The sequence below is a fragment of the Formica exsecta genome, unplaced genomic scaffold, assembly GCF_003651465.1.
Source record: "Formica exsecta isolate Colony F162 unplaced genomic scaffold, ASM365146v1 scaffold138, whole genome shotgun sequence".
NCBI lineage: Eukaryota > Metazoa > Arthropoda > Insecta > Hymenoptera > Formicidae > Formica > Formica exsecta.
Genome location: NW_021848711.1, coordinates 1,297,543 through 1,312,512, shown reverse-complemented (window position 1 = coordinate 1,312,512; position 14,970 = coordinate 1,297,543). Strand labels below are relative to the sequence as shown.

Here is a 14,970-nt window from a genome sequence, read left to right as displayed (position 1 = left end):
ATAATTATATATTATTATATATTATATTATAATGTATATCACATTCTTTAACTTTATATTTACTTGTTTTCTCTCAAGATATGTATATATTTAAAAACAAAAAAGAATAAAAAAGAAAAGAAAGAAGAAAGGGAAAAAAATTATACTAATTATTTATAATTTGTTAATATCTAATTTTGTTGCAAAGACCTACCAAAGTCCGTCCAAAGTCGCCTGAGAAACTTCGTGATTATACATCGCCGACTAGAAAACCACAACCAGCGGCTGGCAAGCCAAGTTGGCCTGCGGAGAAGCCCGGAAAGCCGACAAGACCGGAACAAGATGACAAGCCGAAACGAGGAGATCAAATTCCAGATTCTCTCGACGAGGACGCCGACGGCCCTAGACCGATGCCGGATATACTATCGAAAATCCCCTTGAAGGAACAGTGTATTTGCGAGCTTTGTACTTGCGGGTAAGACTTCCTTGTATAATCAAATATTCTTTTTACATGAATATGCGTGGGAAAAAAGAGAAACCGATATAATTTAATTCGATCTAAATTATATATTGCTTATTAAGCCAAAATTAAAAATTTCTCCCTTTTTTTATTTTCTAAGATTTCTCTTCTCTTTTCTGATTACTCCTACATCAACAATTCTAATATATCGCGAGGAATATAATTAACAACTATAGCTAGTGCGAATATGATTTAATTTAACTTATCTACACGTTGCGGAGATGAACATGACTGACCTACTACGAAACACTATTAACAAGATCAGAATACAAAACTTATCGGAGTCGAGATGCAAATTCACGAGAGGAGCACAGGAGATTGTCTTCAAGGCCATATTTCCTACTCTATTAAATTTATTGAAATGATTTATTCAAAGTTGAACGTACATTCGTTGATATATAAATATATCTACCTGTTGCACTTTAATGTTGTCGTAATGCAAGATGTATTATTTTTACTCTGCTTCTCATACATGATCACAAGTTTCTTATTAAGAGAGTTTCCCTTCTTTCCATTAAATTAGTTTTAATCGAGTGATATTCTTGTTTAATATGATTCAATTTTTGCTATAAAAATATCGATAATAAATTCATTAAAAAAAGGCAAGAATATCTTATTCGCAATCTTTTTAGAATACTTTATATACATATTCATAATGTGCAAAAGTAGGACACGAGACAGATCCTTTTATGGCAAGTTGTTTATGGGCGATGGCAAGTCATCGCACAGAATTCCTGCCTTATTCGAACTTTACCAACCTACGTAGCTTTATGTGACAATGACGAATCGTAGAAATTTACGATACAACTTTGGTAATTGCGTTAGACACACCATCATTTTTGAAGGATATTTATCGCTTCTTTCAAGGAGAGCAGTTGGTTATGTAAAACAAGATTAAAGTTGCAATATTTTTAGTTTCCCTCAAGTTTTTCATATACGAAAATATCAAGAGATGAAAAGGAAGTCTCGACATGTTAGCAAACTGTATATTTTTCCTATTTCAACTTTACTTTAGTATATGTGGCTTTTCAGTAACGACAGTAATTACATGATATATTTTATGTATATGCGTGTAAACTTCAGTGAAGTCTTGTCAGATTGAAAATCTTGACCTAGATAAAGGCTCGACAGCGCAGACATTCGCGAACGAAAGGCGTAAGCTCGGAGCAAATTAGTCGTGTCGTGACCGTCTCAAGAAGTAATTGCGGTTCGTCTGCTTGCTAGCGATTAGTCGTCGGAAATTTCTACGTAAGTCTGCTTAACTTTGAGAGACCTGATATAATTTCTCTCGTCTGGTTTAACACGGCTCTAAAGGAACGTTCAGAACGCGTCACATGTAACGCAAAGTTTTATCCAATAAAAAATACATGAGAATATATACTCGGCTGAGACCAGGTCTGACATTTATGGAATTGCATTCCGACAGTAAAAAGAAGGGTAAGAAAGAATGACAATAACTGGAAATGTGTCAATACTACTCAATATACTTATACAAAAATAGGGTATCCCATACCCGCTAAATCACGTTCTCCAAATAAGTCGAATTGCTCTGCATAAAATATTGGCGAGGATACTCGTTTCTTTTCTCTCGCCATCTACGGATAAACCCAACCGATTGCCTTCGAAATGTAAAGTATCCCCATCGGGATACGTGATGCGCGCCTCTCAAAAAGGGAAGAGATGATAGTTTTTCATTAATTAATTGCGATTAATGCCGAAAGAAAATTTTATAGGCGAAAGAATCTTATAACATTTTTAATGCAATCACACACGTTCTACACGTACTTATTTAATATTTTTTATATAATCAGGTCAAAGAAAACGTTTAATTAATTGAATATGTATGAATAACAATTCACTTTATGTCATACGTCGTTAATACGTATATTGCGTCAGTCTGACTATTAAATACTTTTTTCACTACGTGTCACATGCATGAATCAAGCATGCATTATAACAAATCAAGTTCTATTGCACAAAATTATTTATCCAGCTTATCGTAATTCTCGCATTATTTAAAAATGCTTATTTTTAGTTTTAATCATATGTAATATATGATATTAAAAGATATAATATTAATATGATATCTAAGATGATATCATTAAAACGTCGTGTATTGAATGAGCTAATCGTCGTAATCTGAAAGTTTAATGAGCCTTGTTAAAAAAGAGTGGCGTCTATAATGGTATACACAAGTGGTTGCGTGACAATAACTGCCTATAGGTCCGCAATTACATGAATCCGGGATATAGTTTTTACTACAGATTGCAATGAGATCATGATTTCGTTTCTATATCCATCTCGCGCGCGGTAATGGCGTGCTGCAAATACTAACTTCGAGAGTAACGAGACATTTAAAATCACGACACAAGCGCGCACAGAGACCTTTATACTCATTATAAAAGGATTGATGCCCTTTTGCGTCATATTTAAATCTCTGTATGCGCCAAGCCTTTGTCATGCGCCAGCTTCGTTCGGATGAATACAAAAGCGGATAACAAGAATTTTCTGCGAAGAGAAAACGCTCTTCTTTCTCTTTATTAATATTAAACAGGTATACAATATGTATACTGTCGTACTGTAATATACATAAGAGTATAGGTGGAATTTTGTTTAATAAAATATGAATATTTCTATTTTTTAATATGTATATGCAGCTCTTTAAAAGTACTGTTTTTTGTTGTCATTATTTTTTTTTAATACGAAAATGTTTTTTCAAAGCATGCTCATGTCTCACACGAGTTGAGAGACATGTTGTAGACACTGAATCTATTTTTATTCTGATTCTAACAAATGATAATATTTTAGACGTCATCGCTGCCCGCACAACTTGCCTCAAGAACAGTTCGAGTTTCCTTACGAGAAACCGGTGCATACGGTGACTTCCTATCGCCAGGATTATGATGAAAAACGCGTGGAGAAGCAAACGAAATATTATCATGAGGATCATTTGCATACAGAAGGCGAGTTTATCGGACAGAGGCGAGCCGATTATGTGGCTATTAAAGGCGAGAGAGCACCGGTTAAAAAGCCACAAGATCATCTGAAACCTGAGGGTGAATTCGTCAAAAGACCAAAAGAGGAGACACCTACGAAGGGTGAGAGAGCACCTGTAAAAAAGCCACAGGCTAGCTTGAAGCTCGAAGGAGATTTTGATAGTAAGTTTTCACACTTGCTTTATTTTTCATTGAATTGTCATTTCTGTATTATAAGTTTCATCCGCGCGCACACACACGCATACACATACACACACAATCCAGCGATTTTTAAATGTAGCAAATTAAATATTCTTTTGTAAAATCGTCCGCATGTTCAATGCAAATAAAAAAAAAATTATTTTCTCATTTCCCAGCTACAACAACAACAGAGTTAGTCTTCACCGGTACTCCTGGCGAACGACCGACTCCAATACGTCGCAATACGTATACAAAGATAGAGGGTGATTTCGTTGATGAAACGACGACGCGGTCCCAATATATCGATCATCACAATATTCAACGCGCTGAGATCATCAAACGAACAGATAACCTCACCGTGGGAGAGGGTGAATTCACTGTTAGTACCTTGAATGATGAATTTATCGAATTTTATTTCGATTAAAATGTTTATAATATTATTGTATTTTTTCCTATTTTCTTTCATATCTTTATTGTTAAAAAACAAAATTATATTGCAGGGTACCTCTCATATAAAGGAGGATTTCCAAACTCATGTTATTGAGCGCGAACCTCAGTGGCGACCGAAATACCCTGAAGACGTCGATCGGTTCTACAGCAAAACTGATATCACGGACAGCACTACAACCACTCAAGAGCAATATCGTAGTTTCGATCAGACGGATTACAAAAGCACTATTGTTGTAAGAAGAGCTGACAATTTGAGACCCGAAGGACCCTTCGAAGCATTACCTCACACGAAAGATGATTATATTACGCCGATATTGTCACGCAGACCGGAAATACAGAAACCTAAAGATAATTTAAAACCAGAGGGACCGTTCGAAGGACGCCCCAAAGATGATTATACACCAACCAGAGGAGAACGCGCGGATGTTAAACGCCCGGAAGATAATTTACGGCCAGAAGGTCCTTTCGAAGGCCGACCTAAAGATGATTATTCACCTAAACGCAGCGAACGTCCGGAAGTAAAACGGCCAGAAGATAACTTACGTCCCGAAGGACCTTTTGAAGGCCGACCTAAAGATGATTACCGACCAACAAAAGGCGAACGAGCTGATGTTAAACGTCCTAAAGATAATTTAAAACCAGAGGGACTGTTTGAAGGACGTCCCAAAGATGATTATACACCAACCAGAGGAGAACGCGCGGATGTTAAACGCCCGGAAGATAATTTACGGCCGGAAGGTCCTTTCGAAGGTCGACCTAAAGATGATTACAAACCTACCAGAGGAGAACGCGCTGATGTTAAACGACCCAAGGATAATTTGAGACCAGAGGGACCGTTCGAAGGACGTCCTAAAGATGATTATTCACCTAAACGCGGCGAACGCCCTGAAGTAAAACGACCAGAAGATAACTTACGTCCCGAAGGACCTTTTGAAGGCCGACCTAAGGATGATTATCGACCAACTAAAGGCGAACGAGCTGACGTTAAACGTCCTCAAGATAATTTAAAGCCAGAGGGACCGTTCGAAGGACGTCCCAAAGATGATTATACACCAACCAGAGGAGAACGCGCGGATGTTAAACGCCCGGAAGATAATTTACGGCCAGAAGGTTCTTTCGAAGGCCGACCTAAAGATGATTACAAGCCTACCAGAGGAGAACGTGCTGATGTTAAACGACCTGAAGATAACTTAAAACCAGAGGGACTATTCGAAGGACGTCCTAAAGATGATTATTCACCTAAACGCGGCGAACGCCCTGAAATAAAACGGCCAGAAGACAACTTACGTCCCGAAGGACCTTTCGAAGGCCGACCTAAGGATGATTACCGACCAACTAGAGGCGAGCGAGCTGATGTTAAACGTCCTCAAGATAATTTAAAGCCAGAGGGACCGTTCGAAGGACGTCCCAAAGATGATTATACACCAACCAGAGGAGAACGCGCGGATGTTAAACGCCCGGAAGATAATTTACGGCCAGAAGGTTCTTTCGAAGGCCGACCTAAAGATGATTACAAGCCTACCAGAGGAGAACGTGCTGATGTTAAACGACCTGAAGATAACTTAAAACCAGAGGGACTATTCGAAGGACGTCCTAAAGATGATTATTCACCTAAACGCGGCGAACGCCCTGAAATAAAACGGCCAGAAGACAACTTACGTCCCGAAGGACCTTTCGAAGGCCGACCTAAGGATGATTACCGACCAACTAGAGGCGAGCGAGCTGATGTTAAACGTCCTCAAGATAATTTAAAGCCAGAGGGACCGTTCGAAGGACGTCCCAAAGATGATTATACACCAACCAGAGGAGAACGCGCGGATGTTAAACGCCCGGAAGATAATTTACGGCCAGAAGGTTCTTTCGAAGGCCGACCTAAAGATGATTACAAGCCTACCAGAGGAGAACGTGCTGATGTTAAACGACCTGAAGATAACTTAAAACCAGAGGGACTATTCGAAGGACGTCCTAAAGATGATTATTCACCTAAACGCGGCGAACGCCCTGAAATAAAACGGCCAGAAGACAACTTACGTCCCGAAGGACCTTTCGAAGGCCGACCTAAGGATGATTACCGACCAACTAGAGGCGAGCGAGCTGATGTTAAACGTCCTCAAGATAATTTAAAGCCGGAGGGCCCGTTTGAAGGACGTCCTAAGGATGACTTCATTCCGAAGACAGCGGAACGCCCTGATATAAAGCGACCGAAAGACAATTTACGACCTGGAGGTGATTTTGTAGATCGTCCTAAAGATCAATATACGCCTGGTGAGAGACGTACGCCAATTAAACATGCGGATAATTTGTATCCTGAAGGCGATTTCGAAAGACCTGAGTCAATACCTTATGGTCCCGGTGACAGAGCTGATGTTAAACGTCCTCAAGATAATTTAAAGCCAGAGGGCCCGTTTGAAGGACGTCCTAAGGATGACTTCATTCCGAAGACAGCGGAACGCCCTGATATAAAGCGACCGAAAGACAATTTACGACCTGGAGGTGATTTTGTAGATCGTCCTAAAGATCAATATACGCCTGGTGAGAGACGTACGCCAATTAAACATGCGGATAATTTGTATCCTGAAGGCGATTTCGAAAGACCTGAGCCAATACCTTATGGTCCTGGTGACAGAGCATCTATCGTACGTCATCCTGACAATCTATTTCCAATAGGAGAATTTCCAGACAGAAAAGTCGAGCCTTTTAAACCGGCCGAACGTAGAACTCCTATTAAATACAACGATAATCTTCGTCCAGAAGGTGATTTCATAGGAAGGCCTAAGGATGATTATAAACCAACTAGAGGAGAACGTGCCGATGTCAAGAGACCGGAAGACAATCTGAAACCAGAAGGACCATTCGAGGGTCGACCAAAGGACGATTATAGCCCTAAGAGAGCCGAGCGTCCAGAAGTAAAAAAACCACAAGATAATTTAAAACCAGAAGGACCTTTCGAAGGGCTACGACCTAAAGATGATTACAAGCCAACTAGAGGCGAACGTGCTGATGTCAAACGGCCCGAGGATAACCTAAAACCAGAAGGACCTTTCGAAGGACGACCGAAAGATGATTATAAGCCGAGTAAAGGAGAGCGTGCGGATGTTCGGCGTCCAAAAGACAACTTACGATCTGAAGGGCCGTTCGAAGGTCGTCCAAAAGATGATTACTCGCCCAAACGTGCCGAACGTCCCGAGGTGAAACGTCCGGAAGACAATCTACGTCCCGAGGGCGACTTCGAACGACCAGAGAAAGTACCTATTGGTCCAGCAGAAAGACGTAGCCCGATTAAACATTCAGATAATCTTAAACCCGAAGGCAAATTTATTGGTAAGCCGAAAGAAGATTTTACACCTACGAGAGGTGAGCGCGCGGATGTTAAAAGACCGATAGATAATTTGAAACCGGAAGGTCCATTTGAAGGCCGGCCGAAAGATGACTATCGACCGATGCGAGGAGAACGCATGGATATTGTTAAGCGCACGGATAATCTGCGTATGGAAGGAGACATAGAAACATACAGATCGAGAGATGAGTACATTGATTTCTTGATACGCGAAAAAACCGAAATTACTAAATATCAAGACAACTTACGTATGGAAGGTGAATTCATCGATACGAGAACGCGAGATGATTTCAAAATCGTTAAAGGCGAACGTGTAGACATTGTTAAACATCGTGATAATTTAAAACCTGAAGGTCCGTTTGAAGGCCGCCCGAAGGATGATTTCTCGCCCAAGAAAGCAGAAAGGCCTGAAATTAAAAAACCAAAAGATAATTTAAAACCAGAAGGCGATTTTGTACGCCGACCCAAGGAAGAAGCACCGACAAAAGGCGAGAGAGCTGACGTCAAAAAACCGAAAGACAGTTTACGGCCGGAAGGAGATTTTGAGAGACCCGAGAAGACTCCGATCGGTCCAGCAGAGAGGCGTTCTCCGATTAAACATGCTGATAATTTGAAACCAGAGGGCGAGTTCGTGAAGAGACCTAAACCTGAAGAATTTAAACCTGCGGAGAAACCAATTATAAAGAAACCGCACGATAACTTGAAACCAGAGGGCGAGTTCGAGAAGAGGCCTAAACCTGAAGAATATAAACCTGCGGAGAAAGCAATTATAAAGAAACCGCGCGATAACTTGAAACCGGAAGGCGAGTTTGTTTCTAGACCGAAAGAAGAAGCGCCGAAGAAAGGTGACAGAGCTGATGTCAAGAAACCGAAAGACAATCTTATACCCGAGGGTAATTTTGAAAGGCCGGAAAAAAAACCGATTGGTCCCGCTGAGAGACGTTCTCCGATTAAACATCCGGATAATTTGAAACCGGAAGGAGAATTTGAACGGCCGAAATACGAAGAATATCATCCAGCAGAAAGACCTCAAGTAAAGAAACCATCCGATAATTTGCGTTCGGAAGGTGATTTCGAAAGACCGGAGAAAACGTCGATTGGTCCAGCGGAAAGAAGAACTCCGATCAAGCACCCGGACAACTTGAAGCCAGAAGGAAAGTTTGTAGGCAAGCCTAAGGAAGAAGCTCCAAAAAGAGGAGATAGAATGGATGTTAAGAGACCTGAAGATAATCTTAAGTTTGAAGGAGACTTTGAGAGACCCGAGAAAATTCCAATCGGACCGTCCGAGCGACGAACGCCTATCAAGCATCCTGATAATTTGCGGCCTGAGGGTGAGTTTGAAAAACGTCCAAAGGAAAAAACACCTCTCAAAGGCGAAAGGGCAGATGTTACCAGACCGAAAGATAATTTGCGTTCGGAGGGTGAATTTGAGAGGCCTCAGAAATCGCCAATCGGACCAGCTGAACGGCGGATGCCGATTCGACACGACGACAATCTACATCCGGAGGGTGAATTCGTTGGACGACCAAAGGATGACTTTACTCCCAAACGGACTGATCGACCGATCCAGAAGAAGCCCAAGGACAACTTGAAGCCTGAAGGAGAATTTGTAGGTAAACCGAAAGATGATTACAAACCGATGAAAGGAGAGAGAACCGAAATTGTGATGCATCGAGACAACTTGAAGATGGAAGGCGATATAGACGTTTACCGATCACGAGACGATTATGTGATCACTTCTAAACGCGAGCGAGTGGACATTGTTCAACACGAGGATAATCTAAAGATCGAAGGTGAATTTGTCGATATTCATCGACGAGACGATTACCGAGCCACACGTGGCGAACGTAGCAAAATTATCAGACACGAAGATAATCTTCGCTCCGAGGGTGATTTTGTGTGTGAACGTCCGGAAAAGGCACCGATAGGTCCGGCCGAGAGAAGATCTCCCATCAAACATCCCGACAACTTGAAGCCAGAAGGTGATTTTGTGCAGCGGCCAAAGGAACACGCACCTACTAGGGGAGACCGAGCAATCATCAGAAAGCCTAAGGATAATTTGAAGTCCGAGGGTGAATTTGACAGACCAACGAAATCGCCCATTGGTCCCGCTGAACGGCGATCGCCCATCAAGCATCCCGACAACCTTCATCCGGAGGGAGAATTTGTCGGTCGACCGAAGAAAGACACGCCATTGAAGGGTGACCGAGCGGATGTGAAGAAACCGAAGGATAATCTTCATCTCAAAGGAGAATTCGCGAAACGTATCCCGAAGAAGGTGGAACCAGCCGAGCGAAGAACGCCGATCAAACACGAGGACAATCTACATCCCGAAGGAGACTTCTATATCATGCCTAAGGACGATTTCATTCCGAAGAGAGGAGATCGTTCGCCGGTTAAGAAACCCCAGGATAATCTTCGCCCCGAAGGTGAGATGGAAGTGTCTCCGAAGGATGATTACAAGCACGTAAATGGAGAACGCGTGGAAGTGCGGCGACGCGAAGATAACTTACGTATGGAGGGAGAGATGGACATTCATCGTTCGAGAGATGATTATAAGAAAATTACAAAAGTAGAGAAAGTAGATGTTAAGAGACACGAGGATAATCTCAGAATGGAGGGCGAATTTATCGATGTGCGTCGCAAAGACGATTACGTACACGTGATTTGTGAACGCATGCCAATTAAGAAGCATTCAGACAACCTCCGTCCGGAAGGAGACTTTGACAGATACGAAAAAACCGTTGTCGGCCGCGGAGAAAGAAGATCGCCGATCAAACATCCGGATAATCTCAAGCCAGAGGGTGATTTCGAACGTAGAATCACCACGGATAAAGTTGGTCCCGGTGAACGACGGACACCGATTCGTCACGCCGATAATTTGAAGCCTGAAGGTGACTTTATTGGACGCCCGCGCGACGACTTCACACCTAAAAGGACGGAAAGGACCGAAGTTGTGAGGAGAGAAGATAATTTAAAGATGACGGGCGATTTCGAAGATACAACGTCTCATAGATCGACCTACACAGTCGTACGTGGCGAACGCGCGGACATCAAGTCGCACGAGGATAACTTGAAGATCAACGCCGGCACTATGGAAACGAAAACGACTACCCGAGATACTTACACACCCTCTAAACAGGAACCTTCTCCCGCTGATAAAATAGTGAATCGTCGAAAACATATGGAATCGTCTATTTCGCTTGGTGACGACACTACTGTGATGACTACGACGAATCGACGTAACTACAACACCTATACGAAGCGTACAGGAAAAGACATTGCTGCTAAGATGAGTCAGATGGAGTCCGACGCGAGAAAAACCGTGGAATCGCAAACTCTGACAGACGGAACGGTTATTGCAACCATAAAACGGACTACAACCTCCGCTCAGTCCGATCAAAGAGTCGCCAATGCCCAAACTATCACTCATCAACAACAAACACAACGTGTTACCGATCATCGTACCCCCCAACCGATTGAGGGATCTGGACCGCAGCCTGTTGATTCGCGAAAAACTACATCCAGTCAGCATCACGAACAGCATCAGAGAATGCATTTAAACGAGCAACATCTGCGATCGCAAAATATGACGCAGACTCGTCGAACGGTCGAGGACAGATCGATCACGGAAGGACTAAATCACCGAGGGCAGATCGCACGAGGAGAAGATACATCTCGTTATGCGATCGACGCTGTGCACGGCGAACATCACAGACAGCAACATCAGCACATCGAGCGTCATCATCAGGAAGTGAGTAAACGCGATTACGTAAACATGCAACACATGGAAAGTCGGCAGAGATCTGCGACGAGACAGCAGCACGAGCAGCACACCATCTCCAATCAAGCACAATATAATTCGAGCAGTCCGGAATTCCGGCGGACGATCAATGGGCAAACGATCGTGGAACATTCGCACGTCGATTCGGCCAAGAAGATTGGTCATCATCGCAAGAACGTGATATCCTCCTCGTCGGCTGATGTCAATAATGCAGTGCTTTGTCGTAATGGTGGCGTCACTACGTCTACCGAAGCGCTTCACACGATCTCGTCGACGGCGGCTGATCAGCGAAAAAGTATTTCGAACCTGGCCGAGAGCGGACAGTACATCAGCAATTCGAGCCACAGCAATGATAGACGTAGCTTGACCTCGCTACATCGTAGTTCTAAGGAGGTAAATCCTTGGGCCTCCTCCAGCTACGAACGCCCGCAGAAAATCGTGCGACATGACAACCTGACTGTTGGCGGAAAGTTCTATTCGCAGAGCGAAGCGAAGAGTTATGGTAACTTCTCGCAGAGTTCTCAGAAAGTGGAACGAGTACAGAGGCAAACGAATGCATCTCATATTAATTTAGGCGACGACAGTGTCGTCAATTCTAGCATGTACAAGAGAGAATACGTTCCTAGGCATAGGGGACCGTGTCCAGCCACTCTTTTAGAAGCAAAACAGGCGCCCTTCAAGCATACCAGAGACACACAGAAACACAAGTTTTACATGCCCGTTGTATCCAATTAAATTGGCTTATTAAAATTTAATGTTTTATTCAATTTTCCAGAAATATTATGCTTTTATTAATGCATTCTGATATTAAAGCTTTTCTTGCAAAAATGGTTATATTTATATATAATATATAAATATCCATTATATAGCATATACATATAGTTTTCTGGAAGCTCTATTTTGTTATATTGACTATATTGGGTATATAAAGATATAGAAAATACTTAATAATTGTAATATTAATTAGTAATGATAATTATAAATGATATAATTATAATGCTAATTAATTGTTATAATTATTAATTTATTATTAATTTTATATTAATAACTACAATAATTATAAAAATATATATAAAATAAATACGTATTTTACCTTAAATTTTACTTTTAACGGTGTTCGAATTTTTCCATGACTGATAATCTGAAAAGGATTATTTCGATAATGCGGGCTGTGATAAACTCGCGCTTGAGAAAAATTAATTTATCTTATATCTGTTGAAAAATTATTCTAAGCAAAAACAGTCGCGGGTAGTTATAGTTATTTTTAAATTACGATATCAACGAATGAGATTTAATCTACCATGATAAGTGTCTCTTGTATAGCAATATTAAAAATGTAAACTGTTGAACGTTTTTACGTATATATATATATATTATATGTATATACAATTACGTATATCATTATATCGGCATTACGATGTTATACATTAATATACGCTATCCCTTTTTTAGGACGCAGTTACAAGTGAATATAATTATATTGTCGATATATATAAAATATCGATTATCGCTAACTTTTGTCTGTCCACAGGTAGATGGATGCCCATTACAAATTTCTTTCTTCTTAAAACACGTGTATACAAAGCAATAACTAGAGCTTAAATCCGTGATACGATCGGATCTGATGGAACGTTAGTTTCGTCCGATAATTAGAATAGTGCGCGTATTACGTTATTCTCTATTTTGCTGGCCCTATAATAGTATAAGTTTTTATATCGGCGATGAGTTCTCTCGCTTATGTTTTATTTAATTTTCAGAGCTTATTTTATATTGTCGCACATATAACGTTAAAGTCTAAGAATATACTTTCAATATGTTAGAAATTATATATTATATTTTTTCTTCCTTCTTTTTTAGTTGATTAATGCCCGTTGTAAACGGATAATTCAACTACTGGATGTTGGTTTATTTACTTTATATCGAACATTTGTTTTAATTTTTGAATAAAATTGGTTGGTAATTATTTGTTGCATGAATTTTGTTACCCCTTCACATTTATTTTATTAATGCCCTTGCACAATTGAACACGACAGGAAAATATTTATCAATATTATTCACTGTACAATACAACGCTCATATACATGTATACATGGATGTATAATTGTCACAGAGATTAATTAATTAATTCGTAAGAAGATTATATTAATGAAAATTGTTTTCTAGTCTAAAAATGATTAAGAAAGATAATATTGTACATATTCACATTCTCATTCATCAAAACAGTTTAGATGTCAGTATTAAATTAATTGAAAGCCAAAAGATCTGCCATAACAAAATAATATAATAGAAGAGAGAGGAGTGTGTATATATAGTATATGTATGTCTGTATAATGACAATCGGATCGTTTTCATATCAACACTGTTGGCATGGCTATAGGCTGTTCGCAAATAATGCGAATGGATGGAGCTTTATAGGTCATGTCTGACAGAAAAAAATCTTTCAATTATGTTCCTAATTTTTTCTGAAACTAGGCTGCATAGACAATAATGGCTCTGGTGCGTATACTAGATTTTACGCCCCGTAGAGATATGTAAAAAAATAAATATGCGAAAGAGATATCGAGAAAAATAATATTTTTTTACTATATTTTACTAAGTCTTGGAATATATAAAGCACAGAATATCTCTAATAATTGTATCTAAAATAACTTTTGAATAAGTTATTAAGTCATTTTTAATAGCGCATAAAGTTATTATAATTTAATATCATTGATTTTTCACATGCATCTCGATTGTTGCTATTAGATAGATAGATAAGAAAATATAGTATAAAAAGATATGTGTATATATTGCATAACTGTATACATTTAGATAAACCATAATAAAAATATAATGTATTTTAAAAAATAATGCATTATATCTTTTGAATTTTTTTCTTGCACAGAGCAAAATTTTGCACAATCACGTTCTAATAAATTTTTATTGAAATAGAAAGCAAGCATATAAAAAGGAGTATATAATTATTCCATTTGACTTACGTTTTTATTAATAAGCGATTGACACAGTGGCCTTCCTAGGTCACGTAGGTAAAAACGGACAGAGAAGAACGATAACTCGACTAACGAAGTGGGAATCTCTCACTTTACCACTTGACGGACTTCGGGAAAACTCAAAAGTGCACAAGAAAGTTCGCGTGGCATTTGTAATAGATGCATTAACAATTAACATGCGCACACGTGCAAGCGAGGAAATGTGACCACACACATACAAACACGCATAAAACTAACATTTATATTCCATTAAGATAAATATAATTATGCGGCGAAGTAGAGGTACTGCAGTAAATGTTTTCATAACACGATGCGAATCAAAATATTAATTATTCTAACGACATATACATATATGTAAAGACGATTTAAAGATGCGGTACCGTTATTACCTGTTCCTTGAAGCATCTCCCTCGTTCTTTCCGTCTTCTTTTGCCTTCGTCATCACATTCTCGAAACGTTGAAAAGAGAGAAAGAGAGAGAGGAAGAAACAAGCATGGTCCATCGCCTGTAGGCGACTGCGTATCACGCTTTTCCCCTTCGCTTCATCTCCCTTCCTTCTCCCCCCGCGCATGTATTTTCATGGCATGCGTAAAATCTCAGGGTTGTTAACCCCCGCAATGAGGTTGCCGAAAATTTCGCGCCGTAATGGAAGTTTCACTTCGCGGGCCACTTTCATGTCTCTGTCTCGCGGAAATTATAGGCTCTCTGCCTCTCTAATTATTCGATCGCTCGAA

The 14,970-nt window shown here is 40.1% G+C and overlaps 1 protein-coding gene across 2 annotated transcripts in view; it reads left to right on the top strand.

The window, feature by feature from the left end:
• The window catches only part of LOC115245979 (titin homolog), a 22,139-nt gene extending 9,940 nt beyond the window's left edge, over positions 1-12,199 (top strand). Inside the window, exons 4-8 of one of the 2 annotated variants that reach the window (XM_029824519.1) lie at positions 188-454; positions 3,308-3,657; positions 3,852-4,054; positions 4,176-4,584; positions 5,236-12,199. In XM_029824519.1, the coding sequence (XP_029680379.1) occupies positions 188-454; positions 3,308-3,657; positions 3,852-4,054; positions 4,176-4,584; positions 5,236-11,981 (7,975 nt within the window). In that variant the 3' untranslated portion in view covers positions 11,982-12,199. Of the gene's footprint in view, positions 1-187; positions 455-3,307; positions 3,658-3,851; positions 4,055-4,175 lie in introns of both variants that reach the window. The other variant, XM_029824518.1, reaches the window with a different exon arrangement.
• The last annotated feature ends 2,771 nt before the right edge of the window (positions 12,200-14,970 follow it).